General features: G+C 40.8%; 6 protein-coding genes across 7 annotated transcripts in view; 2 read left to right on the forward strand and 4 right to left on the reverse strand.

The window, feature by feature from the left end:
• Positions 1-1337, forward strand: cox6a2 (cytochrome c oxidase subunit 6A2). Its single transcript, XM_008295325.1, has 4 exons — positions 1-141; positions 569-641; positions 880-1022; positions 1105-1337. Exons 2-4 carry the CDS (start codon positions 569-571, stop codon positions 1192-1194), a joined length of 306 nt encoding a protein of 101 aa, XP_008293547.1. The 5' UTR covers positions 1-141; the 3' UTR covers positions 1195-1337.
• Positions 1338-2830: 1493 nt separating this feature from the next.
• Positions 2831-9461, reverse strand: armc5 (armadillo repeat containing 5). Its single transcript, XM_008295326.1, has 7 exons — positions 8532-9461; positions 8419-8449; positions 8167-8277; positions 6580-7474; positions 5723-6495; positions 5073-5205; positions 2831-4792 (listed from the first exon to the last, which is right to left on the reverse strand). The coding sequence occupies exons 1-7, from the start codon at positions 8922-8924 to the stop codon at positions 3340-3342; spliced, it is 3789 nt and encodes a 1262-aa protein (XP_008293548.1). The 5' UTR covers positions 8925-9461; the 3' UTR covers positions 2831-3339.
• Positions 9462-9797: 336 nt separating this feature from the next.
• On the forward strand, positions 9798-11715 carry LOC103367331 (uncharacterized). Its single transcript, XM_008295328.1, has 2 exons — positions 9798-9949; positions 10251-11715. The coding sequence occupies exons 1-2, from the start codon at positions 9856-9858 to the stop codon at positions 10853-10855; spliced, it is 699 nt and encodes a 232-aa protein (XP_008293550.1). The 5' UTR covers positions 9798-9855; the 3' UTR covers positions 10856-11715.
• Positions 11716-12337: 622 nt separating this feature from the next.
• On the reverse strand, positions 12338-15202 carry LOC103367332 (uncharacterized). Its single transcript, XM_008295329.1, has 3 exons — positions 14766-15202; positions 13220-13451; positions 12338-13119 (listed from the first exon to the last, which is right to left on the reverse strand). Exons 1-3 carry the CDS (start codon positions 15087-15089, stop codon positions 12395-12397), a joined length of 1281 nt encoding a protein of 426 aa, XP_008293551.1. The 5' UTR covers positions 15090-15202; the 3' UTR covers positions 12338-12394.
• A 992-nt stretch (positions 15203-16194) lies between these two features.
• On the reverse strand, positions 16195-23114 carry elob (elongin B). The gene is given in 6 exon segments (XM_008295351.1): positions 16195-17708; positions 17852-17960; positions 19030-19164; positions 21413-21440; positions 21442-21525; positions 22984-23114. Coding segments are annotated over 6 exon segments (600 nt in total). The 3' UTR covers positions 16195-17595.
• LOC103367333 (uncharacterized) overlaps positions 22431-27796 on the reverse strand; it is a 6969-nt gene continuing 1603 nt past the window's right edge. Inside the window, exons 4-12 of one of the 2 annotated variants that reach the window (XM_008295330.1) lie at positions 27673-27791; positions 26133-26235; positions 25902-25934; positions 25764-25796; positions 25188-25421; positions 24597-24700; positions 24016-24181; positions 23861-23916; positions 22431-23200 (exon numbers count right to left, since the gene is read on the reverse strand). In XM_008295330.1, the coding sequence (XP_008293552.1) occupies positions 23872-23916; positions 24016-24181; positions 24597-24700; positions 25188-25421; positions 25764-25796; positions 25902-25934; positions 26133-26235; positions 27673-27791 (837 nt within the window). In that variant the 3' untranslated portion in view covers positions 22431-23200; positions 23861-23871. Of the gene's footprint in view, positions 23204-23860; positions 23917-24015; positions 24182-24596; positions 24701-25187; positions 25422-25763; positions 25797-25901; positions 25935-26132; positions 26236-27672; positions 27792-27796 lie in introns of both variants that reach the window. The other variant, XM_008295331.1, reaches the window with a different exon arrangement.

Genomic DNA, 27796 nt, shown 5'->3' on the forward strand with positions numbered 1-27796 from the left:
AGAGACAGATTGAAATGGGGAGGAGTCTCATACACTGAGTTCAGCTTAGGACAGACTGAAGGACAAACAAGCAGGAAGGAGAATTCGTCAGAAAAATAAGGGGACAGTAAAGCTTTTTGAATATTGCCTACCTGCTGAACAGTAAGTTTTTACCTGATTTTACTGTATTTAAACTGCAGCATGGCTTTCACCAGTCTATATTCTCAGCACCACTGGTAGGCCCTGCCTCAACCATGACTGTTTTGTAGAAGGAAATATGGCTAATGATTTACTTTATCAGAAATATGATTTTAAAATGCCCATATGGAGTTTCTATTCAGTTGATGTGTTATTATTTTTGCAGTTATCTGTTGCTTTTTGGTTCTGGATAAAGTTTCTGACGGTTCCCTTGACATAAAAACACATTAAAGCAGTAGGGTCATTCTAGTTCACATTTTGGGCATAACATTAAATATGTTATCAGTGTCTTATCAGATTCAAAATGTCTGCATGTGAAAGCAGTTTATATCTAAAGTATATCTTCAACTCTTATCAAATCTTTGTCTTTACTCCTGTTACACTACTGCAGATGTCTCTGTCTCCAGCCGCCCTGGCCGCTCGGCGAGTGTTTGCTGCTGCGTCGCATTCAGGCGAAGGAGGAGGTCAGTACGTCTTTACTGATCTGTCCAACCAAGTACAACAGTGTTTGAAAGCCATGCAAGAGCACCACTAAGTCCCATATAGCTTGAGTCTTTTGTTGAACATTAACTAAAATATCTGCAGAGCTGGCAGCCAGCCGGGGCCATCCACGCTCGGGCAAATCATCAGGAACTGCAGTCCTGTAATTTACTTTTATTTCGTGCTTCTGTCACACATTTTTACTGATTGTGTTTTTCACAGCAAAGACCTGGAGGATACTGACCTTCATTTTGGCCATACCTGGCGTTGGTGTCTGCATGGCCAACGCCTACTTGAAGATGCAGGCACACTCGCATGAACAACCAGAATTTGTGCCTTATCCTCACCTGCGTATCCGCACTAAGGTCTGTCTGCAGCTATACACACAATCTTCAAATGTAATTTACTGCAAAAGTAATAATAATACGTTGACATGTCTCCTTCCAGAAATTTCCCTGGGGTGATGGAAACCACTCTCTGTTCCACAATGCCCACACCAACCCTCTTCCAGCCGGCTATGAGAGCTCCCATCACTGAGAGGATCAGTCATATTTCTCAACTATGCTTCTAACTCCAGTCTGCAGAGTACTTGGCTTAATTACACTGGCCGAGGGGCCAAACAGCAGCGCAGTGAAACAGTGCACCCAGACAGGAATAAAATCACTTTGTGCTGAATTACACTGAGTGCCATTTCTTTCTTCTTCTTCTTCTTCTTTTTTTAATTTCGAGTAGTGCTCAATTCAATCAATCTCAAAATGTATGTGTGTGGTGTTGAGAGAAAAATGTTTATACATTTCATTATCTAGACCAACAACTGCAGGTGCAAGAAGTGCAGAACGCACTGCTTTCTCTCACCTGCATACACAGCCACTGGGGGTAGTTAAAGTCAGAAACGTTAAACTCCTGCACATACGGATTCTAAACATTATAATAAGGCTGGCAACACTCTACATTTTTCTAATTGTTAAAAAATAAATAAACTCTTTGCAGTTATTTCATGACACACATTTAGGAGAGCAACACATAAAAAGTTTCAAACAGGCCCCTGCACATTGTCTAAGTTGTTAACATACATTTATTTGTGCCATTTCAGTGCTAGACCTTCATAAGGCAGTTGATTTATTATAAAGAGAAGCCACCTTAAATAGGGAGTGGCTGTAAATCTGCAACTAATTACATCTCCTACGTACTGTATAAAAGCCTGAATCCGAATTCATTATATACTAAATGACAACAGTGGTAGAAAGCTAAAAAAAAAAAAAAAACTATTATCTGAATGCCAAAGGCTTTTTTTTTTTAAAGTGTTTTCTAACTTTCTGTATATTTTTGAAAATTGTCATTCAGAAGAGTGATGTTTTGGGATCCATGCCTCCCTATCGTACAAGGGGAATGTGATTAGTTGCAGAGTTTCAGCCACTTCCTGTTTCAGATGGCTTCACATTGTAAAAAATCGTTCTCCCGATAAAGGTCAAGCACCTTGAAGTCTCAGATAAATGTGGTTTTGCTGGTTAGAAAGTGTGTGAAGTCTGTTTGAGACTAATTTTTTTTTTTTTAAATCAAAACTTAACAAGAACTATAGTCCGTGAAATCTAATTCTGATGTAGTATATTGAGCCCCACTAGGTGATATGTCTCTCATAGACCGTCCTGCTGCTGCAAATACTCACTTGTGTACCAAATGTGTATAAATCTGCTGCTAAACACATTCCTCATTCTCTTCTGATGAGTAACAATTGCTAAAAACTCGAGAAGCAGGATTTTTTTTTTTTTTTCTAAAGTGAAAGTTTATATGCATGACTCATGTTTAAAGATCGGTAGCTTCAGAATGGGCTCAGGGCTGCTGCAGGCATTCAGCAGAAGTATTTAAACAGGCTTATACATTGTTGGTTTTGGGCTTTTCGTGCATTTTTTTTTGGCAGTAAGAAAAACATAGAACATGGCCAGTCCTATCCTTTGCAACAATTGAGTGAAATTCAGTGTGTGAGCATGCCAAGTGTTGTCAGGTGGACAATTTTGATTTAGAAATAGCACTTAAGGAAAAGAAAACAGGAGATCATCTGGAGATTTGTATAGAAATGTCCACTGCAAATTATCTAAGCTGTCGACATTTCGCTCTCTGCTGACGTTAAATAACAAAAAACGACAGTCAAAACAACAAGAAACTGGAAGCACAGTGATGTTCCAACAATATATTCAGTGGCATATGGATCCGCTGAAACTTATACACTGTATATCTGCTATTTCATATCATCTCTATGTACAAAATAAACAACTGGCGTCGAGACCAACCCTGATTATTCCAGCTACATGACACTTTGTAGAGCATTTGCTTAAACGTTTCCAAAATAAAAAAAAATAAAAATCACAATACAAATGCTGTTAGAAATTAATGCATCGACAGTAGATTATAACAGAAGTATGTCATGCTGGGATGGGCTACAATTACATCGAAACTAAATAGAAATGTTTGCTTCAAAATTAGGAAAATTAATCACCAGTCACTGCCAATAGTGCCGAAGAAGTTCATACAGCATGTTTTCATGTGTTCGTGCTACTGTTGTAGCCGATACTTGATAAAAATAAGACAATGGCAACTTCAGAAGCTTATAAAGTCGACTCTAACTTATTCTGTGGCCTCTGAATTTATGCTACTTATCAGTAAACTCAATATTTCCCTTCTTGTTCAGCTTAGAGCTACTGAGGCCAGACTCAGCAGGTCCTGTTTCAGAGTCTCTGTACAGTCAGCCTCTCTGGCCAGTCTGCGAAGGCAGTCCCCAGCAATGGAGGAGGTCAAGAAGGGCCGAGGACAGTCCTGACAGCCCAGCAGCAAAGACAGGCAAGCCCGACCCAGCGCTGGATAACTGTACCGCTGGGAAAACCAGTACACCTGTGGGAGCAGAGCAGCCAGAGCCCCACCTCCAGCAACGGTTTCAGAGGAAGAACGAGAGCCCTGAGCTGCTGATTTTACAATCTGTGCCGAACCTTTAATCAAGTTCTTTGGTCTTAATGTCAACTTTTCTGGATCCAGTGATTTGCCATCTGATTTAGAAGCTTTGATTGTGTTCTTATCTGAAGTTGTACTGAGTCCTCTGTTGACTTTTTGTCCTGCACAATCCAAAGAAGATTTCTTACTGTCTGTTTGATTTAAAGAACTGTTCAGTTTCTTTGTCTGCTTAGACACATTTTCTGTTTGCATCTCAGTTCCGGTCAGCTCTAGCTCGGATGTTCGACTAGCCAGGTTCTCCTCAGCAGACTCTCTCGCTTCTTGGTCCATTTTAGATGCAGCCTTTTCAGCGCTGTCCTCTGAGAGGGCTGAGGGAGCAGCCTTTGTGGAGCAGGACAGGAGAAGCGACACACAGAGATCCTCTAACTCTCTCTGTAGCTCACCAACCAAAAATCTGCAAGCTCCAATCATCGTCTCACCTAAAGGTGTTTTCTGGAAGGCCAGGTCCTCTGTTGAGTGTTCCTCTTTCTCCTTTTGGCAGATATTCAGTCCACCGCGGACCAGTGTGTCCAAAATATGACACTGTCCTCTCCTCTCTTCGTCATCACCTTCCTTTGTTGTCTTTGTGAGGCAACATCCATGCAGATAATGCAGCACTGGTAGCAGCATCCCTGTGCTGACATCTTTAATGTGGATGGCTTCTTCTGTATTACCCTGAGCTTCTCCAAATCCGCCTCGCAACAGAGCCCTAAAGTATTCAGAGCCGACCCTGTCTGAGCCCTCCACCCCGGCCACGGCCTCCCTGTTGGCTGGGACCCGGGTCCCGTCGTCCAGCAGCAGGAGCACGTCAAAATTCGAGTCACCATAGGGACATGTGTCGGCAAGGCGAGGCTTTTTCATAGGAGGGGGTGAAACTCCGCCAGTTTTACTGACTGACTGTGTTGTCAGTGGATTTGCATGTTTTATATCAGTTTTAATAGTGCCTGTCACAGTTGACAGGCATCCAACCAGGAGAGAGAAGTACAGTGAGTGGAGCTGAAAGGTCAAACCTGAATTAAACAAGTCAGAAAGCAGTCGTCCACATTCAGCAGGGTGGTCTTCATCTGCATCATCATCATCGCAGCCGAGCGGCTGCAGAGCCAAGAGCAGACCACCATTGTCCAGGAGGAGTTTCTTCAACAGGGACTTGTTACTGTTGGAGAAAAACAAACTTTATAAAGCTCATATATGGTCAATTTATGGGATTTTTATGGTTCAAGCATGAGTAAGTTTAATCAAAGTAAATCAGTGTGTTGTAATCACATGAGCAAACAAATAACAAACACATTTATTAAATCACTTGCAAATGGTTTTATAAACATAAAGCTGATTTCTTATCAGACAGAGAACTGCAGTCTTAAGTGGATTTCACTGAATGCCATATTTTTTGACTAAACACATTTGTCATATTAATATCTATGTCTACCACTCACCTGCTGATTAATGGCAGAGAGAGTGCACAGTTCATCTTGTCGGACTCGGTGCCCGACAGCATCACATGTGCAAGAACTCCGGAGCCAAATCCAGACTCACACTGGACCCGCAGATTGCTCAGAAGAGCAACACCTACAAAGTCAGAAGCACACAATTACAAACCGCACTTGCAAAAAGAGAAAATGACCAGATTTTGTATATGATCATACAAAATTCTCAGTATCAGTTGTCCAAATGTGGTCAAATCTACAATCGACAGCTTGTCAAAATGAATATCAAGCATTTCTGGCCTCATACTCGCTTACATAAAACTACTGTTTAATAAATTAAGGTATACAGACTTTTAGGATATTTTTTGGAGCGCTAGTGTTGCACCTGTACTCAATAATCGCAGACACTTTGCGCAACTTTTCAAAATTTCATCACTGGGATTAATATAGTTTATCTTATAAGTGCATCTGAGGACAGACTGACATTTAATGATGTAAACTATTTAAACAAGATAAATAAAATTCACATCATTCATAGCTTTAATAAGTCAACTTTAGCTTGTGAAATCAAAAGCTTGTGGTTACTTAATGACAGCCACAAGGTTTACAGGTCAAACAAGGCCTCTCAGCTGCTTCTAAAGTTACCGTGTTCACCTTACCGAGCTGTTTAACTTTGGCTTTCACTCGGTCCGTCTGCCTCTCCTCTCCTTCACACCCTCCTACTCTCTGGCAGAGATGGTGGCGAATCAGCGCCACAGAACCGGTTCGAACCAGTGCCTGTAAACAGTTTGGGTTGCAGCTCAGCCGGCAAAGCATACGGAAGCACCTGCTGCTGGGGTCCTGGTGCTGGGTGAGGTAGTAGAGCAGGCCGGATATCACGCCTGAGCTGATCAGAGCGGCGCTTGGGTCGGTGACGTGGGAGAAGCGCGACAGCAGCAGCAGGATGGGAGATTCGGGCGTCCAGGGTTCGGGGTGGTACGGGTGGTGGTAGGCCATTGGGCGCGGCGCAGAGGGAGGAGTGTCAAGAGTGACTTTAGACAAACAAGCTGCTGAATTAACCCGCTGTCTTCTTTTGTGTGGCGACGAGAACTTTGATGGAGAGACGAGTGCTTGGCTTGATTTAGTGGGAGAGGAGATGGTGGAGGAACTAGGCTGGGTTTGGGGTGTGAGTGCAGAGGAGGGAGGTGAATCTGTGACTTTTAATGACAATGAAGAGGGCACAGGGGAAGGCTGAGCTGCTTTTTTAGAAGCAGAGGGCTGCAGAGGGTTGGACGAAGAAGAGTTTTTAAGAGAGGAACTGGAATATGGGTTTGGAGAAGAGGTTTGAGGCGACGATGGGGGGATCTGAAGACTCCCCCATTCCCCGTCAACATTAGAGGAATCCAGCAGTTCTCCCTCAGAAGATATCAAACCCTCAGACACCAACCACGACCTGGAGACAGAAATAAAGATGTTAATAACAAACACTGAATAGTGGAATAAAAAGGCATTTGATTTTTGATTTGGTTTTTCATACCTGAGACTCAAAAAACTCGATGAACATAGACCTTGCTCTCTACCAGCTTCCTCCTTCTTGTATCCATCCGGCGGAGGAAAGTCAAAGGAATCAAAACATGAGGAGGGCAGCAGCTCAGTGGGAGACATGCTGGTAGAGAGGCTCACGTCCATCTTCTCGGCTGACTGCTCCTCCCCTCTAGTGAGCTCGACTAGTCTGGCGACAAGAAGAGGGACCAGCCCCAAATCCTGCAGCTGCTCCATAGCCGACTCATCAAAGACAAAGTCTACACAAGCCAGAATAGCGAGCCTGGAGAGTGGATGACTGTGGTGAGCAGACAAAAAGCCAACCAGCACCTCCAGTCCGCCACTCTCCTTCACCTTGGCCCGGTTCACCGCCTCTTTGCAGCACAAGCACAGAGCCTTGAGGAAGACTCCCGACTTCAGAGGGTCTCTCTTAACCTCCTCAGTGAACTTTTGAATGACCCCCAGTGACCCCACGAGAGGCCGCAGGCAGCCTTGGGAGCACATGTTGGCAAGGGTTTTCAGTGCCACCTCTTCAAAAAGTTTTCCAGACTCCCCAGATGCCATAACACCGAGCTGAGCGAGGACTCCAGAGCGGGACACCTCTCTGGCACATTCAACACCACAGCTCCGGGTCAGCTCATGGAGGGTCCTGAGTGCTGCCCGCCTCAGTGCCTGGGGGTACTCTGGAGCGATGAGAGGGGCGAGGGCAGATAAGGTCCCTTGGGTGAGCAATGACAGGCGGTTAGAGGGCGTATCTGAGAGGTAGAGAAGGGCCCGAGCAGCTGACTGAGCGCACTCCAGCTTGGGACAGGGGTCTTTGGGTGGAGCAGCTGTGGGGGAGGACGGGGCAGAGGACAGCGACACACAGAGGAGGAGGAGAGGAACACCGCCTGGATAGAAGAAAAGAATGTTTGATTATGTGACGACAAATAAGATACATACAACAACAACAACAACAAAAACTTGACAGGTCACAGGAGGGTTGCACGATAATGAAAAAAATCCCACTGTGAAATTTCATTTTTCTGTAATGCAATATGAAAAAACACACCAACTGAATTCAATAACTCTATTTTGACAGAATGAATCCCTCTTGAATGACTGGGATCATTTCTTTAAAATCTGTGATAATTGATCCTCTGGTAATGGTCACTTTGTGCTTCTTTTATTATTGGCTCCATAATATGACATATTATGAGAAAATCAAAAAGGAGCTTCCCAGTGTGTCTACTATTGATAGCTCCCAGTATGTACTTGATTAATGTAGCAATGCAATATCACAACTAAATAAGGAAGAAGAATGCCAAAATGTAAACTGCATGAGGAATTAGCCACTTCAAAGCTAGTACCAAGTATCAAGCAATATACTCCATGTTGTAAATATTTACCCTGCTTCGCATATGTTTCTTTGGGTGATTATTTATAACACAAACATTAGAAGACCTGTTTCTTCACAGATTTCTACAGCTGCTACTGCAAAACCATAATTCCGATCAAGGAGCATTCAAGCTGCAACCAGTTTCAAATTTAGAACTGTCAGCTACAAATGATGCAGAGACAAACAGCAACATTTCAAATTTACCAGCAGAGTGGATTAGTGCAGAACTCTCTGGATCCATGGCCAAGTTTCCCAAAGCCCGGGCTGCTCGGTTCTGGACGGTTTCCAGTGCCACATTTCTCTTCAGGATGTCCACTGAGACGGAGATAGTCCAGAATTTATTTTTTTCATTCATAAAATCTGACATTTAATTGCCCGTTTTCAAAATTATTAGAATTTTGCGAGCAATTAAGTTAAAAAAAAAAAGTATTAGTAAAAATGTGAATCACCACTTACCTACAACATTTATTCCATCGAGTTTACGAACCTAGAATGTAAGGCAATGCAAATGTGAGCTGCTTCAATAAATAGAGCAATCAACATTGTCTCGATTATTCCTGTTGTCTTACCTCTATACGCGTCTCCAGCTCCGTGCAGCAGTTGGCCAGAATGCTCAGAGCCAGGTCCAGAGTTTTCCTGGAGCACTCTGGGTGTTTGAGTAGGTCCAAAAGGGGCCGCAGACCACCTTGACTTCTGAATCGGGCAATGCCAGCCTTGTCACCCTTAATGTGCTGTGTCCGGATTGCAACTAGAGCTCGCCACTGAGAGACTCTGGACCTCTTGTCCATTTCTTTGCCACCGCCTGAGTCTGCCTGGCCCTGGCCCTGAGGTTCACCTCCTGATCCAGGTTTGGAGAGGTGAGCCAGGCACCAGGTCAAAGACGACTCTGGTGAGGATGGGTGCCCTTCTTTGGAGGGCACCTTTGAGTGTTTCCAGTCACCTTGTACAGGTGATGCAGCCATGATCCCTCTGACTGGCAGGCAACAAGTTTACTTAGTTTTCCTCTTCTCAGCTTAGAAAGATATCAGAGAAGTCGTGAAGCATCGCTAGACGCTTCCAGTGAAATACTGAGAAATTAAATAACATGTCCTTTGATTTAAAATGGAAGTACTTAAACCGGTGAAAACGTGCTCTCATTAGCTTCACTGATTTTCTCGAAAGTTTCCGCAAAAATAAGAGTTTGGTGCAATCAGGAAACTACAGATACCAGCATGAGAAATGAAAGTTGTACCACCTGACGCCGCAGTCGCTGCCGGGAGATGGAGTTCCAACCGCTTCGGTCCACTCCCTAAAGAAACAGGCCTACATCGTGAGAAGGCCGAACAAGCGTTATTCTACGTAATGGACGTGTATTTACTCAGTGTAACGTATTTTTACACACCAAATGACGAATTAAACCTCTATTTTATCAATGTTTTGTTACCACTGGCCGAATAATTTTGGTGAAACAAAATGCAATCGCCTGTGTTAGCCGCTAACGCCATCTTTAGCCAAACAACAAAACAGGGGCGGTCGAGGGAGGGAGCAGGGAGTGAAGAGGTGGGTCGGTTACGAATATTCTGGGATTTGTAGTTCAATTTTCGTTGCCCCTCTCCTCTCTTAGTGCATTTCCCATGTTTGAAAACTACATTCCCCGTGACAGTGATAAATACTAGCTTACGTTGAACTGACAGACGCGTTTAGGGATTGTAGTCCATCTAGAGGTCCAGAATGCGCAAAAGCCAGTTTGTACGACTAAAACGGACTACGTTTCCCAAGCAGCCAGGCGACGTTGTTATAGTCATCGTTTTTCACGAGTCGAGAAAGCGCATCGGTGCCTCTGAGAGGTTGTTAAATTCCGCGATAGACGCACCGTTATTTAATAAACAACTTTAACTGGGATGGTTAAACAACATGGAGGTTATCGAGACAATTGTGATACAAAATGCTGAAGTGGAAGGAAAGGAAACGGTCGTGTCCACTGTGGACACGGACAAAACAAAAACAGGTTAGTACTTTCAGACTGAAATGAGACTGGTTTCATCCAGTCATCGCATGAAGCGAAGAGGCCCTGATGAGTGCGCAGCATCTGCCTGTTGTACATTATAGTCAAATACTGTGATTCATATGATGACAGGTACATGGACCTGAATTATACATCATCTGCTAACGCACAGCTTTCAATAGGTGCTACACTGGAAAGGATGTGTCTGACAAAATGATCGAACTTTAAAATAATAAAAACATTGTTTAGTACAGCCACACATGTTAAAGCTAATTATATGATCCACCTTTGTTTTCATCTCTAGAGTTTATTTGGACGCTGCAGGCTACATGGCACCTGGTCAACACCCGGCTCGAAATGGATCAGGCTTTTGACCAGCCAGTATGCAAGAAAAAGAAACTTTGGGAGACAGTTGCAGAGAAAGTAAATGCCAAACTGAGGGAGTCAGAGGTCACAGATGTCACTGTGAAGGCCTACGAGTGCGATCTGAAGTGGAGAAACATGCTGGCCACATACAGGAAAAACTCAGAGAGGGCCAAGAGGCTGGGGACTGCCAGCGTCCACTGGGAGTTCTTCAAGGCCATGCATGAAGTATTGGGTAAGAGCCGGGAGGAGATCGAAGCCCAGCGAAGGGCCAAGCTCAGTGGGACGAGGGTGGGCAAGGCCATCGCCAGCAAGAAGTTTACCCCGATCCTCCCAACGCCTCCTGCCACAGCTGCCCCCTGCCCCTCCAGACCTCCACAGGATGTCCTGCAGCTGTACATGGAGCTGCAGGAGAGGAAGATGAACATGTGGGCGCAGCAGAAAGCTCTGGAGGAGAGGAAGATAGAGGCCATCAACAACCTGGCCCAGGCCATCTCCAGCCTGGCTCAGAGGAACAGCACACAGGCGCCAAAGGATGGACAGTAGGCCAGAGGAGACATGGATCTGAACTTTGATTTGTGTTGGTTGCTCTTACAAAAGACTTTTATGATACAGCACGAAGAAATGGTTTATAATGTATGTTTTTTTTTTTAGATCAGGCATGTTGACACTTTTTTTACTGTTACAGTTTCTAGAGCAGTTTGGTGCCGCAGGAAGACAGAATGAATTTCTTAAAAATAAATGAAAATGGTACAGAAAAGGAGACACTCACCTGCAGTACCATCAAGAGCTCTTGTTTACACTGCAAACAGATTACACGCTTTTTTAAAAAGTTGTCATTTTCTGCTTGTTTTCCTATGGATATAATAGTTATTTTTGTACTGAAATTTATTAATTAGTTTGGAAACCAAGAAAAACTATTACAAATATTGCATCCCACCATCACTGTACCACAGTACCAAATGCTTGATATATCTGTCTAATATAATGCAGGTATTTATACTGATAATTATTGTTCTTTTAATGACAGTATTAATGGAACCACTTGTGTAAATGTTAATTTGTGAAATAGATACCCCTTGTTAACTAATGTCTCTTTTGGCTTGTCACTGCTCTCCAGTGGCCTTAGTGGGAACTACAACACCACGTTATACTAATTTTAGGAAAATTAGTAAATACGCTAAAATATAAACCTGGTTATTGCACATACCAACAATTCCGTCTGTATTATTAATGAAAGAATTCAATAGTTTTTGAGCAGTTTTTGGTCTGGATGTTGCTTCAATAGCAAGGGATGCTTCTTGGCTCAAAATCACTTCCCGTACATACTTTAAATTCATTTGAATTTCTGTACCATTAAATGCATTGCAATAATCTTCCATGCAATAAACATTATTTTCATGAAAGCTTTGTCTATAGCTTTGTTTACTACTTTCCAGTGGTAACAGTGCAGCTAACAACTTTAATATAATCATAAACACTCTAATCTCTTCTATATGTGACTTGTTATCAGTGTGACTATTACAGATGACAACAGTCACATCTGTCATGGTTATTTTATTGACTGTTTCCTGGTACTGTTAAATTACATACAATTAAGTACAATGCATAAAATATATTTGTTAAATTATCACCCATTCATTCATTAATTTAAGCAATCAGATGTAAATCTGCTCTGCATTAATCAGGCAGTAATCTGACAATATCTGTGTAGGTCTGGTTGTTTCAGAATAAGGTCATTGTAGTAAACCTGTAGTCAAATAGTTCAAGATTATTAAAGTCCTTCTGGCATGAGTGCATTTTTGACTGACAATACCTGGATATCTCTGATTATTTTGGAACAAAGTCATTGCATTATTCATCCATCCATCCATTGTCTATACACCACTTAATCCTCACTTGTAGTTAATTAAATTTATGATAAAGATTACATGTCTTTTAGGTGTGAGTGCATTTTCATAAAACTGTGAAGAGACAAAACCCATGGGTGTTAAGTGTTGGTGTGCAGACAGATTCAGACAGCAGCGATTCAGTTGAAAATAAATCTTTATTTCACAGGACTGCTATATACAAAACATCATAAAATCATGTGTTTCCAGGGTCAAAGTTTTTAAACAGCAGATCTGCAATCATGTCACGTCTGCGTATGCTCTCATCATCTGCCTCCGCATGTCCCTCACATGTTATGGCTTCCTCTTTCTCAGCCTCTCCTTCAAAAACTTGTCCCATCTCCACAAACACATTGTGTAGCACACAGGCAGTCAGCACAACAGCTCTAGCTCTGTCGTAGTGTCCAATATCCAGATACCTTAGCCTTTTAAATCTGGCTCTCAGGTTGGCAACAGCCTGGTCCAGGATGTGAAGATGCTCCTCCAGCGTCTTGTTAAAGAGCTCCTCTCTCGGTCCGTGACTTTCTGCGTATGGAGTTAAAACCTGAGCAGTGAGCGGGTATCCGGCTCTGGCTATGAGGCAGGACCCAGAGGGCATCAGCTCAGGGAGTTGTTTCAGTCTGTCTATCAGAGCACCGCCTCTGTCCATGTCTGATCCTTTACTGATTCTGCAGTAGAGAAACTGGCCTCTACGGTTACATACAAGCTCAAGATTTAACCAAGAGTCAGGATGTGCCTCCTTTTTCATTCTCTTCACCTCAGGGACTGTGCTCTCCACATCATGCTTCCCTATAGGCAGGCGGATAGGGATCCGGGTGTGTCCCAACACTCCCAGGACCTGAGGAACACCTTTTCCCTCTTCCCGTTCGTCTTTTCCAATCAGACTGGAAAATGGGAAAAGTGCCTCTTCAGCCTCTCTGCCTAGAGAATACAGAGGAAACACAGATGCTATTGTCATCAATGCATCTTTTACCACTGACATCCAACAAATCTCCCTCAAACAGCAGTGTAATCAACCCACCGACAGGCCACCGGATCTGCTTCTCCTCCAGGGTGTTGATGCGCTCACAGAAAGAAAAGAAGATCCTGTGAATATTTCCTTTCTCCAGCTGGAAGCGGCGAGACACTGAGCGGTAGCTGACACGTTCGGAGAGAAGGGTGAGAGACAGGAGGACGGTGTGGGACAGAGACAAGCGAGCCCGTCCAGCCATCCGAGCCCTGGATTTAGAGCTTTGAAGCAGGTCTGAGATGTACTGGTGACACAGTGGAAATGATGGTACAGTGGCAGTCAGTCAGTGGATTCAGCTAGTGTATGAAATGTAGGATTCACTCAGCCGAGCAAACAGTGGTAATTGTCAGGGATGAGTCCTGAGCTGCACAATGCTCACACACGTTCCAGTAAGATTGTTTTTTAAGAGCTAAAATTATTAGATGATTAATGGTTGAGTCAGTCAACAGAAAATTAGTTGCAGTTTTCTGGATAATCACTTACTTGATTCAGTAACTGTTAAGCCAAGTTGAAGGCTTATCTCTGTCCCAAAGAGATTGAAGAAGTCTGTATTACCACTTACTTAGAGTACTGTAATTCTTTATATGTAGACTTGAAGCAGTTGTCTCTTCAGCTGCAGCTGATACAAACTGCAGTTGCTTGTCTTTAAACACGGAAAACAAAGCATGATCACATAACTCCAGTACTGGCCTCCCTCCACTGCCTTCCTGTCCATTTCAGGATTGATTTTTAGATTTTACAGTTTGTTTCTAAGGTTTTAAATAGGTTGGTGACACCTTATTTTGCAGGACTCCAGCACCATAATACCCCAGTTAGAGCACTGAGCTTGACAAATCAGATGCACCCGTATCTTTGGAAGTACAGGCACAAAAACAGAGGCGCCTTTGCAGAAGCCACTACTAATCTCTGTAAAAGTTTAACTTTTCATCATCCCTTCGTGTGTCTTTTATTTTTCATTATTTTACTGTGTTTTAATTGAGATTTGACTTTGAGTCAGTCAGCAGTAGTTGTACACCAATTTGGTTCAACTCTTGTTGATTTTAAATTAGATTTGACTTTACTTTTCAAGCAAAATGATTTTAAAAACCCTCGGTTCAATCTTCTTAAATGGTAAGCTTTTCTCCTTTTGTTTTCTAATTCCAAACTGCTATTTGGACAATACAAAGTATCAGGAGATGGCACAAAAACTGTGTTTCTTAATGTATATATAATTTGGCATCCTGTACCACTTATTGGTGACATGTGATAAACAAAACAACAAATAAATTATTCCAGAGAAATAGTCATCAGACTAGACAATAGTAGCCATTTTCCAAGCTAAATGCCAAGTCACTAGCAGGCATGGAGTTGACATAGTTTCATTTGATTCAGTACAGTGCTAGTTTCAGTATTCAAAACTCAGAAACTACAATAGTATACAACAATACAATGCACAAGAAGAATATTCTGATTGTGTTTGCTGTAGGCATCACATTATTACTCACTTTACTATATTGTTTTTGGTTTATTTAAACCTGTAGGACGTTTCTTAGAGGACTGTAACATGACCAATAATCACCTTGACTGCTGCACTGTCCACAGTTTCCAGCGGGTCCTGGGACTCTGCTGCCTCTTCCTCCGGCGGGCTGCATGATGTTGTGGTTGTTGTGTGTAAAACTTGGGGTCCCACACTCGCCTGGCTCTGCAGTAGTTGCACGTAAATAGTCTGTGGAGGAGGAGGAGGCTGCGCTTCAAGTTTTGCAATGAGGTCCGACTCCAGAATCTCCTCCACCGCCTGGTCAAGCCGGTGCTCCAGCTCCCCCGCAGACAGAGGCTGCCACTCCCGCTCCACCATCTCCAGCACGGCTCTGCCCGCCGATAAAACACACTCGTTGACGTCCATTTGTACTGGCAATAGATCAGCTAGAGAGTTTTAGTTCGTTTCATGACGTTGGACAAGAGTTTAACGAGTCGTTTGCAGGAGAAGCGAATTGTTGTTTTGTTGTTGCTAGCATAATGCTAATGTAGCCAGCTGGCTAACTTGTGCTGCCTTCAGGTGCTGTAGAAAAGATCGAAGAGTCAGTGAGACGTTTAGGAACCGGGAGCACAGAATAAACACTGTATGGAAAAATAGTTTCATTTTATGTTAAGCAAATAAATACATACATACGTAAATAATTTGCCCATTAAATAAATAAATAAATATGTCACTAGGAAGTGGAAGTCCCTTGAAAATTGTAATTTTAATAATAAAAACCAATTTATTTCTTGCATTAAAACGATATATTTTACCTAATTTATGTCAGGATTTATTTTGTACAATTATTTATGCTTTTTTTTTTTAATTAATGTTTATATTTCTTTTATTTTTTAATATTTATCTTACTGTTTGGTTTCTAAATGTCCTGTGATTTTGTGTTTTAATATTTGTATTATATTATGTTGTATGCAGAGCTTACAGTGACAATAACAGCTTTCTGATTATGACCTGAAAGTGGTACCAGGTCAAAAATAATTTGACGTAGCCTGGTAGGTAGCTGTTCTACACTCACTTATAGACCTGATTGATTCATGCGTAGTCAAAGTTATTTCTAGATCCTGTCTTCTACATACTTGCCAATAAGTTTTGCACTCATTGTTTCTTACATAACTTGTTGTTCCAATCTTAAATAATATGAGCAAGATCACAACTTGTTGCTTCACAAATTTAATGATCAACACACATCTGTAATGGTGTACCATCTCACAAAAAAGGAAGCAGCCGTGAATTAGGTGAAGATCTTTTTTCAAGTGAAAGAAAGGTTTTGACTAAAACCAGGTCTCCCGGTGATGCGCTCCTCTTTAGCCTGGCATGAACTTATCGGACTGACAGAATTATACCAAGAACTCGGCACTATTTGAATAAATCTGTAATAAATAATTGCCCCAGCTGTGTCTGAATGTGCAGAGAATCCATAATCGCTTCCATTAACCACAAAAGCACACAAAAACACCACAGTGCACAGATGTGAAAAACAATTGTTTTAATGTTAAATCAGTTACAAGTGCAACTTTGATCATGTCCCACTGTTTAACAGCCTCAATTTGCAAACATGTTCTTTTTTTTAATGCAACATTAAACAGTTTCATTCAACACCCCCAGGTCAGAATATCCTTTCCCTATGGTAAATATTGTTTTGTTTTTTTTACATATTTTTTGAGTTTCTGGATCAAGAGACCCAGTGTTACACCTTAAGTTGACGTTTTGATGTGCAGAAGTGTTCCATTTCTAATTCACCTTTCAATTTAGGAAAACTATGTGTATTAAGGTATTGATGGTGTATAATACAACACAAACTGCAGCATGAAATTAACCAGTGATTCTGGGATAATGCAGCATCAAATGCGCAGCCCACTACTGGCAGGCACAGCTCAACATTACTACTGACTTAAAATTGTTTAATGCTTGATTTAAACAATTCGGGCCACCTATTTAATCTCCAGGACTCATGAGCTACAATCAAACATTGGAGAGGAAAGTTGATTAGTCCCCCACCATTGTTAGTAAGGTAAAAAATAATCAATAATTACCACCAATTACTACTGGATTGATGCTGTGCCTGTCAGTCATGACATTTTTAACACCAGGTCCAAGTCAGCGTTACGAGTTGTAGTTACTCACAACCGAGTGCATTCAGTCTCGCTAACTTCTGTGAGCAGCTACAGTATGAAAATAGTAACTACTGATTGGTAGAGTACCAAGAAATGTTCGTCTTAATACCAGATCATCTGCCAACAAGTGAATCTATTTTTTTTTTATTTTAGAATAATATTGTTCAAAAGTTCTTGAAATACAGATAGTAACTTAGAAATTCACGAACTCCTAGCTATTGTCGCAACACATATCCAGGCCAAAGACCAAAAAACATGTTAATCCTAGTAATAGTTTAATAAAGAAACACACAAACATAAAAGCCTAAAAATGTCACACCTTATCAACTCCCACTTTTTAAGCCAGCAAAGTAAAAGAACACAAGTAAGGCAGCATCAACCTTACCCCAAATAAAGACTAGAATTCATTAAATACGAGGTACAATTCTTTAAGTTCAGCCTTTACCAATCCCATGGATGACTGACAGTGTCGTGACAAGTCCGTCAGGTATCTCTGAAGGGTCTTGTTGTGAAATTAGCAATTTTTCTAGCATGCGTTCGCCGATTTTCAGGACAAATGAACCACTTTGAAGCACCCTCACATTTACAACAAGGGGAATCCGTGTTTGTAATTGTTTATGCCCAGCTGAAGATCGTTCGTCGGCAAGGTAAAACTTCACCCGCTGAGGCATCGCTTCCCAAAAATCCAACCCCTCCCTCCCCCCGTGTGTCCTCCCTCCGACCCCCTACGTGGCCCTCGCGTCTGCCCGCCCCCTCCCTCACTGGACAGCCTGCTCGTTGGCTGTGCTGCCTGAATCCTGGGGCTTCATGACGTCAGGGAGCTCTGGGGGAGTGGAGAACGGCTCAATCCTCAGCTGCTCGAATGAATCATCTGGGAGACAGACAACGAAAAGAGGCAAATCAGAGGCAGAGAGTTATCAGATCGAAAGTGGGTTCAGAGCAACCTGCTGAGCTAAGACTGAGCTACAAGTGTAATGGCTCGACGTGAAGTTGGTAGAAAGGCAAACAACTCACCACCCAGACGAAAAGCTAATCCCACCGTGGCTGGAGCCTGAGGTCGGGCTGTTTGATTTGTGAAGCCACAATTTCCAAGAGTTTGACTGTCATCAAGCAGCACGTCATCCTGCAGAGGAACATGCCAGAAAGAACAAACTACTGTAGAGACAGCTGCTGGTTCGCTTCATGTTTATTTTTGCACAGCACACATTATCACCCCACTCAGAGATTGTGTCCAAGGCATCTGAAGAGATTTGGAGTATAGCAAGTTTTGCAGTTAAGTAAAATGGGTGAGGACTCGTCTGTTCTGCACAACTCTCGATGTCGTGAAGCCTCGTGTTCCTCTGAGCAAGCATGTTTCAAAGCATTAAGCCAATGAATCCTTTCGCTGTCGGGTAAATTAAACCGCAAGACCTGCTTTTAAAACACAGCTACTTTTTGTACATTTGAAATAGATGTGTCAGTTTTTTACTGAATCTAGTGAAAGTCACAAATTAATGTACTTCATTAGACTAATGAAAAAAAATCATGTTAAAATACAATCTTACCATATTGATGTATATCTATTTGAAATATTATACAGGTAACTAGTTCATAAACAGTATTAGCACTGCAACTAACTATTATTGCAATAATCAAGTAATCTAGCAGTTTTCTAAAAAATCATTTAGTTAATAAATTATTAATAAAGTAGTTAAAATGCCACTAAAAGTGTATCCAAGCTCCAGTGATATCTTCATTTGCTTGTTCATCTGACTAACAGTCCAAAACCTAAATATGTTTAATTGATGCCATATATTATAAAGAAAAGCAGCAAATCCTCACATTTGAGAAGCTGAAACCAATGAAAACCAATGAAACAATGCAGCAATACTTGGGATATTGTCTTACTGTATATTCTATTTTAGCCAACATTCTATTCTGCTCAGACAAGTTTAATTATAAATCTGAATTTTGCTCGTGTTTTAAATCTACGCGTTACATAAACAGTTGGGTACTGACAACAATTACCAATTAAGAAAATGTTAGCTAATAAACTTTTGCAGGCAGCTGAAACCAAAAAAACAGTGCAAACTTTCAAGTAAGAATGATAGAACAATTGCACTAAGACTGTACAACTGTATTACTGACAGAAACCAAATTGATCTCTTAAACCTTCGTGGTAACATAAGATGTTCCAGCTCATTTTTGTTCACCTTATAAAGCCTCTGATCTTCAGGTGGCCTCTTTAAAATGCCTTCCACAATGCGCTTCAGCTCATAGACTGTGGTCGACTCTTTGGCATCTGTGAAGATGGTCGTCTTGTGACGTCGAATCATTAGAAACACATCCTGAAGTGAGATCAAGCAACAGTCCAAGTCAGACACTGATGACTTGCATCAGATATTCACATCAGAAAAACATAACTGTTGACCTTGTAAATGCTGCATTCTCAGACATGCTGTAAACCTCTTATTCATGTTGTTGTTAGTGAATGAGCAGCTCGAGAAAGAGCGAGATAAGTAAAGAATTAGACTTCCAGAAGCTGCCTGATGTTGTCAACACATAAAAGCTTTACCATTTGCAAATATTTACATGTAGAAATTCCAGGTAATGTCCAACTTGACGACTACAAGTAAAACTCTGGGTGTTAAGGCCTGTTGTACAACGGTATAGTTTAAGAATACGAATACAGTGTCATATACTTAAGCTGAAAAATATTTTCATAGTCTATTAATCTGTTAATTGTTTTCTCAATTAGTTGGGTTGCAGTTAAAATGTCTGAAAAAGGTAAACAATGTCATACAGCATTTTACATATTTACATGTTTTCTGTAAAGCTATAAAATGGGGATAGCAACAAATACAGTTTAATTGGTTGATTATTTTCTTGATTTATCAGCTTGTCATGACAAAGTAGTCAAACAAAAAACAATATCACACCTTCCTGCATCATCATGTCCTGTTCATCTCATTCAGTTTAGAGGATTTTCTTCATTATTGTTCAAGGCTGTTTTGTCCATGAAAAGCCAGAAAACCTCATGGAATCAGAGGATTTTTTAAGTGCTTTTATTTTCTCAAAAAGTGACTAAAATTGATTGATTGATAATTGAAATATTTGGCAATGAATTTAATATTGATAACATCAAGTCATTCTGCTCAACCACTCAAATAAATAAGAAAAAATAAATAAACAATGTGTATATATAAAAGACTAAATATTACACTTAAAAATAAAACAAAGCTTGCTCATAGGGAATCCTTAGATTTGTAGAGTTTTGATGTATATTTTTGTAGGATTATAACTTAAACTCTAAGTTGATATTTACAATTAAGACCACTGTGAGTCTGAGCTTCAACACTTATTATAATCTAGTAAAGTAGCACATTACATAGTGTTCAAAGCCTCAATATCAACATTACTCCATTAAATTTACACCACTAACAGCACTGCAGGGTCTTAACCTCAATATGTAGCTTGTTAGGTTGGTTTGTAACGCAAATCTTGTATTACTAATAGAAGCACTTTGGCCAAATGCCTGCGTTTCAAATGTGCTACATAAATACCGTGAAGCGATAAATCTTTGCAGCTCCAGTTTAAATTAAAGCAAAAGTAGGGGGTAATATGGAACAGGACAGATATAAGTCAGCTCAAACTTTTGGGAAATGAAGTTCTGCTGTACAAAGATCCATTTTAAACGTAAAGGTAGTGTGGTAACTACTGGTGGCTCCGGGTAAAATAAATTTAGACACGTTTGTTTACTCAGCCTGCCTGTACTAACCAGGTTACATGAGGTTATGCTGTGTGGGGGCAGCAGCAGTGTTGAGGCTGGATAAAACAGCATTTAATGAGTTGGCTGATGAGTTAAGTTCATGAGCAAGCCAGCAACACTCCTTTTCACGTTACACCAATCTGTGACCAGCCAGCCAGCCGTTTAAAGACCCACAGCACAGCTGCTAGCTAGCGTCATGAAGAGGTAGCTTAGCTGTTAGCCAAAGGTGGTCCTTAAACCAACTGTTAACGTTAGCTATAGTGGCTTCCTCGATAAACTGGCTGTCGATACTGTGGGTTCATAAACTAACAAGAACAAAACCCATTTTGTGTCGGAGCCCGACTAATGATTAAATCACCACATTATACTGTATGTCCGAGCATTTTATCCTAAGTTGTTTAAGAGATGATAACGTTAGCCGAGCTATTGCAGCTACCGACAACTTTAGCTAGTTAGCTTCCCCGCGGCTAGCAAGCTATTTGATCAAAAACAAAGTTTGTTGGTTTAGCTGTCACTTATCGAAAACAACGTTAATGTTAATGCCCTTTGTCTGGACCCCTCTCCACTAAACTTGCTGTCAACTTGAGCACTGTAAAGCAATGTCGAGCGGCCGTGAGCTAGTGGTTAACCAACGTAGGGGAAGCTAACCCATGCTAGCAGGGGTTAGCTAAACAAAGACATCAGCTTTAAAATGATGGCTTTGTGACAAGCTTGGTTCACGCCGACGTTTTAACGGCTTACAGAAGGGTTTGATGACTAACTAATAGTAAGGTTTAGCTGGTCACCAGGACATTACATTATGAGCTGTATCTGTTTTCCTCACTCACCATTTCTTGCGGTTGGCTGCACACAGAAAAAAAAACCTCCACTGCACAGCGACAACTGTGGGATCACAGCAGCACCAGACAGCTGCAGCTCCAGCGTCCACCAGCTGATGGCACTGCAGGAGCTTCACCACCCGAGCTCTTCAGGGAGCATCTTTGTGTACATGCAAACTATTCCAGAAAAAAAAACTGGAAAAAGATGGAGTGTGATAATAATGCCAGAGGACACACACTAGCTATAGTACAATCTTAATGTGTAGTTTATATTAAAACAGCTTTAAAGGCCCCATGTGTCCCTTTTAAACAAGTTAATGTAAGTCCCACATGTGCCCTGAACGAGTCTTTCAAGCTCAATATACCAGCACAATTCAACAAAGAATGAATCTGTTTAACTATTCTGGTTTCTTATGGTGCTCCCACTCTCTGGTAGGATCTTTTGAATTATCATCATGTCTCCCTCCCTTGTGAAACAAACAGGTGTGTTTCTTTTCACTGGATCTTTTGTGTTGTAAGACTTTTTTCCTCTTCTCAGGGTGTTTACAGCTGTTAGCACAGTGAGTAGGACAGCTGGACTGACAATGTCTGAGAAATACCTACAAATAAGAATGCTTAGGAACAGGATTTGTTTGAATGTGATACAGTAAGTAGCTTGCACACATACACAGATCTCATACTGTAAAACTTTTTCCAAGGCCCCCTGAAACATGTATGTGAAGGTGCAGCTGTTGACCTACTTGTCAGATTATAGACTTCAGTCATCTGCAAACAAAGAGGCTTCAATGTGTCTTTGCATGATTTGAAATCGCCTGTGCAGGTGCAGATGCAACTCAGGCTCAAATTATGTGACTTTTCTGGTGCAGATGCACTAAAATGTGCATTTTTGGTTGAAGTGTAAATTCTGACATATATGAGCATATATCGCATATTGTGATTTAGTTGGAAACAAGTCATGATGTTGACAACATGCTCGATGTGTTGATAACTCACCTATTTTTGAAAATGCGCTGATTACACAAGATTGTTTTGTCATATTTTGCATTCAGCATGATAAAGAAATTTTTATTTCAAGAAAGTTGAGAAAGTTTTACATTTTATCAACAAAAAAAACAACAACCAAAAAAAGGAGCCGCCTGAAAATTGCCAGATCAGATGTTTGGACAGTTTGGAGTAACTTGGACACATTAAAAAAAATACCCCTGATGGTCACTGGAAAGTAAAGGCCAACACACACACACACACACACACACACACACCAATCCAAAAATTAAACAACAAAAGCAATGTATCTATCAGTCTCGTGTGGCTCAGCAAACATTTTCACTTTTCTCAACTTATGTTGGTAATTTGGACCGTAAAAGACATGTATTTACTTGTATTTATTTGCTCTGTTCTTGACTTCACTGCAGATTTTCAGCAAGTTTTTTGAGCCACACACTTCATTCACTGTAACACAACATCAACAACTGAAATAAACTGCTACATTCAGAAATAAGATTTTTAATGATGAAGCATAAAAATGACCTTCCACTGATTTAATGGACAAAAAAGACAAAAGAACACATGTTGGACCAAACAGGTGGAAAATTTCAGCGAGTCCTTGGGAGAGTGGAGGATGCTCCAGAAGTTCCATCTGCAATTCTTGTTCAGTCGACACATTCTTGGTCAAACCATCGAGGTTTCCACTGTCCCATTCCAACTCTGACATTCTTCAAAAAAAAAAAAAAAAAAAAAATTCCTCTTTCCTGGTTTGTTAATGAAACAGAGTTCTGTTTGGATTCCAAGTCCAGTGACCTGAAAATAATACCAAGTGAGACAAGTTGTATGTTACTGTTAAGTGACCTGTTCACAATCTGCAATTGTTTTCAAATTCACTGACTTTATCTTCCTAGAAAACTTTAAAATAATTCACAGATTCTACAACTCCAGGAACATGTACACATTCTATTAAATTATTGAACATAACTACACATTGTGATGTGAAATTCCCAATTTTCTACCTATTTTCACATGTATTATTTATTCCTTTCTGTATTCTATATATTAACTGTGTGCTGTTTCATGTAAAGGTTCGTCACGTTTTTCATCCACACTGAGTTTGTTGCTAGGAGCCCAGCTTGACCTTGGCGTGCCGAGGAGGCTTCATCTAGTCTCTTATGAAAATGTAATCAGAGAGCCCAGGTTCAGGAAGAAAGAAAAGAAGATAGACCAACACAAATAATCCTGTGAAGCTCCAGTGTTCCTCATCAGCAAAGAAAGCTTTATTAAAATGGTTCGGAGAAACCCAAAGAGACTGACCCCCAGACTTCATATGTTTTGTTCTTGTCTCATGAAGGCATGACTCCTACGTATGGTTTATTGCAATAAATACCTCTGGTGAAAATTTGCTCTTTGTGAATTCAAGGTGTGTAGAATTTCTACAACACACAAAAACTTTAAAGATATTCAACTCACCAAGTGAACTCCTATCTAACCACGAACACACTCTCTCGGATCTTGGAGTAAGCGTACTGTGGAACAGAAACATAAGAACACAAAAGTCATGTTGCCATATATATATATATATAAAAAAAAGTCTTAAAACTCAAATGTTTCAAACCTACACTCACATTCAGTCCTCTGGGGGATTGGACAGGCTTTAGTCCCTTACAGCAGAGCACTGAGAAAGGCCTCTCCTTGGTCGTTGACTGCTCTTTGAAGCACAGACTGACAACTTTGGCGGGAAGATAGACATCCCAGTCAGTTGCATGCTCCTCGATGAGATCACTCACCATTCTTTTGGAGAGCCACAGATAGAGAAGACATGAGCTTAATGAGAGAATATCCAGTAATAGAACTTAAACATATGCAGCAATTTAAACCTACTTCGCTGCAATACCAACACGGTACTCGGGGGATTTTAACATTTGTAATTATGAAACAAGTTCAATGTCTTTTTCTTGTCTTGAAGGCTGCACTGACTCAAGAGAATGAACTTTATATGTCATACTATTCAGAATACAAAATATATTTTGCTTCAAGTAACTGTCGCGTTAATGTGACAAAAACATGTTAATGGAAAAATAGCAGAACAAACAAGGCTACTGCGCAAATAATGAGACACAATAATGAGACTGTAAAATGTGGTGGAAAATGTTACATACAGAAAGTAATACTGTTGCATTATTCACAGAACACTGTACATACAGACCTGTCAATCAGCTGTGGCGTGGTTAAATCTGCAGTGCCGGTCTGCTGATGATAGACCACGAGAGCCATGGTGACCTTCAGCTGATCTTTCAGTTCTCTGTTGATCTGGAATGAAAACACGTTCACACAATATTACAGTGGTTTATTATGTAAAGAAATACATGCGGTGCAGTGGGCTGAAATAAACAGGTGTTATGCACTTCATAGTTAAAATGTGTTCCTGGGATTTGCCACCGTTTAATCAGACAGAAAAATCTGTATTTGCTCTTTTTAGCCAAGATGAAACGACAATGATTGTATTATATGGGATGGATGGTAGAGATGAGAGAGATGTTTGATTTCATGTCATCAGACAAAATGAAGACCATTGTATGATTACACAGTTTGTCTGTTGAGGTTTGAAAATACTGCTGACATTTGACAAGAGGCCTGTTATAGCTATGACATGAGTCTAAGAACCTTCAACTTGGGTTGGGTGATCTGGTCAAAGCATCATATGATGATCTTGTGGAGCAGAATCCACAATCTGAATGTTCACATGAGCTTAAGTTCTACATAACAATATCAGCAGTTCAGTCACCAGTGAACTCACCTTGTGGACGATGTCATGAGGCAGTCTGGACAGGATTCTGAGTGGGTATCCAAAGTGGGCGATGACGTCCACGATGTTCTTCGCCACATGTGAAGGGAGGCACGACTGCATCGGCACAGCTTCTACCCATTTGGAGTAGTAGTCTGTCACTGTCAAAATGTATTTGTGTCCGTTCAGTGTTTGGGGCAGCGGTCCTCTGACGTCCAGACCGAGCCACTGCCACGGTTCTGTCACCTGCAATCACAAAATAACATCAAGCAGAAGAGCAAAGCAGTTGTATTAATAAGTCTGGCCTGTATTTTATGTCATCAGTTTTATTGCCAAGTAGGTTTTCACACACAAGGAGTCTGATGTGGGTATTTGATGCATTACATGAAATGGTGACAAGTAGAGAATATAAAAAAAAAAAAACAGCAAGTGTAGCAAATCCAAATAATTTTAGGTAATAAAAAGTACTACAAATATTTACAGTGTGCAGGAAGGTGCACATTATTTGCTTGAGAGTGTGCAAATCAACATAGTATGTGGTGTAAACAACCTGAGATGTGCAAAGTAATCAAGCTGGAGTCGACCTACCTCTATCACATTTTCTACGGGTTTTTTCTCTGTCTGTGGAAAATGATTGAAGAATGTGTAATTAAAATACTTCACAATACAAAAGATCAGATCATAAAAGACAAAATACTTTATTTTATAGAAATTAAGAGTACTTACACTGACATCAAGATCTGGAGCCCACTGAATATTCTGTTGACGCATGTGAAAAGTTACACAGTGACACTTTGGAAATAAATGTAAAATAACAAACTGCAATATTGAGGGTTGATATCTGACAACAAAGGGTTGATTTGCCAAATGTCATATCATTACATTCCTATTATTGAAATCATCAGGTTATCAAAGTAATTCATATTTATACTATTTTTAATAAATCATAGCACATACCTGTGGTACACAGTAATCACCATGAAAGAAATGTGGAAATGATTCGATCATCATCAGCCCTTCATCAACAATGATCCTCCATTTGTCTGACTTTTTGGCATCTCTGGTAAAAGCAGAAAATATGAACACTTTATGCTACTTCGTGCATTCAGTTTATAAAGATTCAGAAGTAATTAACCTGGTTCTATTGAAACATTAGTGCACTAAAATCTTTCAGCTAGCCGACCTAACTGTCCCGCAACAAGCCAGAAGTTAGAGGACATGTCCTGCCTGCTCTCAGTGGTTAATCTATTCTTTTCTTTGCAAAACCTCTTGAGGTAGTAAACTTCTTAAAAGTACAAACACATAACCGTGAGGCTTTATGGTAACCACATATTACTTATCAGTTTGGTCGTTGAATGGGTTTTCTGTTGTGTTTTGTTCAGCCTAGCAACTGCTGGGTTGCTCGCTTGTGCTAATGTAAACAAACAAGCAAGGCTTTGGCATTAAATTTCCATATTTGTTTAAATGTATTTTAATAAAGGGGATTTGGCAGAAAAAAATATGCAGATATGATTCTGTGCCACCGAGATAATTGCTTATTGTCACCTCTTCATGGAGTACGTGATTTGGGCATGTTGATGGAGCTTTCTATCTGGCCTTAACATCCAGAAAGGAGCTGAGGAAGAAGTGGGAATTTTATAACCCACGTACATGCAACAAGAAATTTGCCAATCTGGTAAAGACCAGGAGGCAGAAGTGGATCCTGACTCTGCAGCAACTTTAGAGCAACAGAAAAGGGAAGGAAGTGTGTCGATGCCGTAAATTCCCAAGAAGATTTGAAATCACGGTAAACACTTTGAGAAGTCCCCTTCTTAGTAATCACAGCTTAGAGTACTCAGACCTCCCAGAGAAGAGCCTCGATTGAGCACTTTAAGAGAAACAGACCTCTGGCAAGCAAAGCTAAAGACATCTGGTTTGACCTGTTTTGTAAGGATGACCACAATAAAGACATCTCAGTGTGCTGTAGAAATTATTGACAGAAACTGTGGGAGAGGCCCTCCTGCACACTCATACTATCATGAAGTTCTCTTCTCAATAAATACAAACTATCACTTCTAATAATAAATCAAACATTATTGTTTCACCAACCTCAACATGAAATATGATGCTGAGTCCAGTAAAGCCAATGAATGCTACCACTGACTCATGCTGTGATTAATCCAGCTACTCACTTGTTTGTGAACGCCTGTATTCCTCTTTGTTCGTTTGACTCAACACAACAACAGTCTTTAATCCTTGACAACATGACAATAGAACTTGTAATTCGATGCCTCTTACCTGAACTGAAAGTAAACACAGCTCTTTGTGAGCTGAGTCATCATATTTAATTGTAAATCTACTGGCTTTGATGGTAAAAAAAAAAAAAAAAAGCCTGATCTAGTAGCAAATACTGGCATTTATTTTTTCCCTTTTTCTGTGACATTTATGAATTCTGAATGATGATGTATTATTGGTAATATGGTTGCAGCACAACGCCTCCATGTCTGTAGTTACATACCCAGGTGGCTCTTGCTCTGCCTGGTTGGGTTCTTTGTTGTGGACGCCCTGCTTTGCTGTGGTGGGAGTGGTTGTTGTAGACTGAGCAGAATCTTTCTCTGAGCCTTTGGCACCAGGTGGCTGGG

This window comes from Stegastes partitus, unplaced genomic scaffold, assembly GCF_000690725.1.
Source record: "Stegastes partitus isolate 25-593 unplaced genomic scaffold, Stegastes_partitus-1.0.2 Scaffold1038, whole genome shotgun sequence".
Classification (NCBI taxonomy): domain Eukaryota; kingdom Metazoa; phylum Chordata; class Actinopteri; family Pomacentridae; genus Stegastes; species Stegastes partitus.

Coding starts and splice junctions, on each gene's coding strand:
- cox6a2 (XM_008295325.1), top strand. CDS start 569: ATGTCTCTGTCTCCAGCCGCCCTGGCCGCTCGGCGAGTGTTTGCTGCT. Junction 642..879: donor GCATTCAGGCGAAGGAGGAG/GTCAGTACGTCT, acceptor TGTTTTTCACAG/CAAAGACCTGGAGGATACTG. Junction 1,023..1,104: donor ACCTGCGTATCCGCACTAAG/GTCTGTCTGCAG, acceptor GTCTCCTTCCAG/AAATTTCCCTGGGGTGATGG.
- armc5 (XM_008295326.1), bottom strand. CDS start 8,924: ATGGCTGCATCACCTGTACAAGGTGACTGGAAACACTCAAAGGTGCCC. Junction 8,278..8,418: donor CGATGGAATAAATGTTGTAG/GTAAGTGGTGAT, acceptor TCTCCGTCTCAG/TGGACATCCTGAAGAGAAAT. Junction 5,206..5,722: donor AGCCAAAGTTAAACAGCTCG/GTAAGGTGAACA, acceptor CTGACTTTGTAG/GTGTTGCTCTTCTGAGCAAT.
- LOC103367331 (XM_008295328.1), top strand. CDS start 9,856: ATGGAGGTTATCGAGACAATTGTGATACAAAATGCTGAAGTGGAAGGA. Junction 9,950..10,250: donor CACGGACAAAACAAAAACAG/GTTAGTACTTTC, acceptor TTTCATCTCTAG/AGTTTATTTGGACGCTGCAG.
- LOC103367332 (XM_008295329.1), bottom strand. CDS start 15,089: ATGGACGTCAACGAGTGTGTTTTATCGGCGGGCAGAGCCGTGCTGGAG. Junction 13,452..14,765: donor TGGACAGTGCAGCAGTCAAG/GTGATTATTGGT, acceptor CTGTGTCACCAG/TACATCTCAGACCTGCTTCA. Junction 13,120..13,219: donor GCAGATCCGGTGGCCTGTCG/GTGGGTTGATTA, acceptor TGTATTCTCTAG/GCAGAGAGGCTGAAGAGGCA.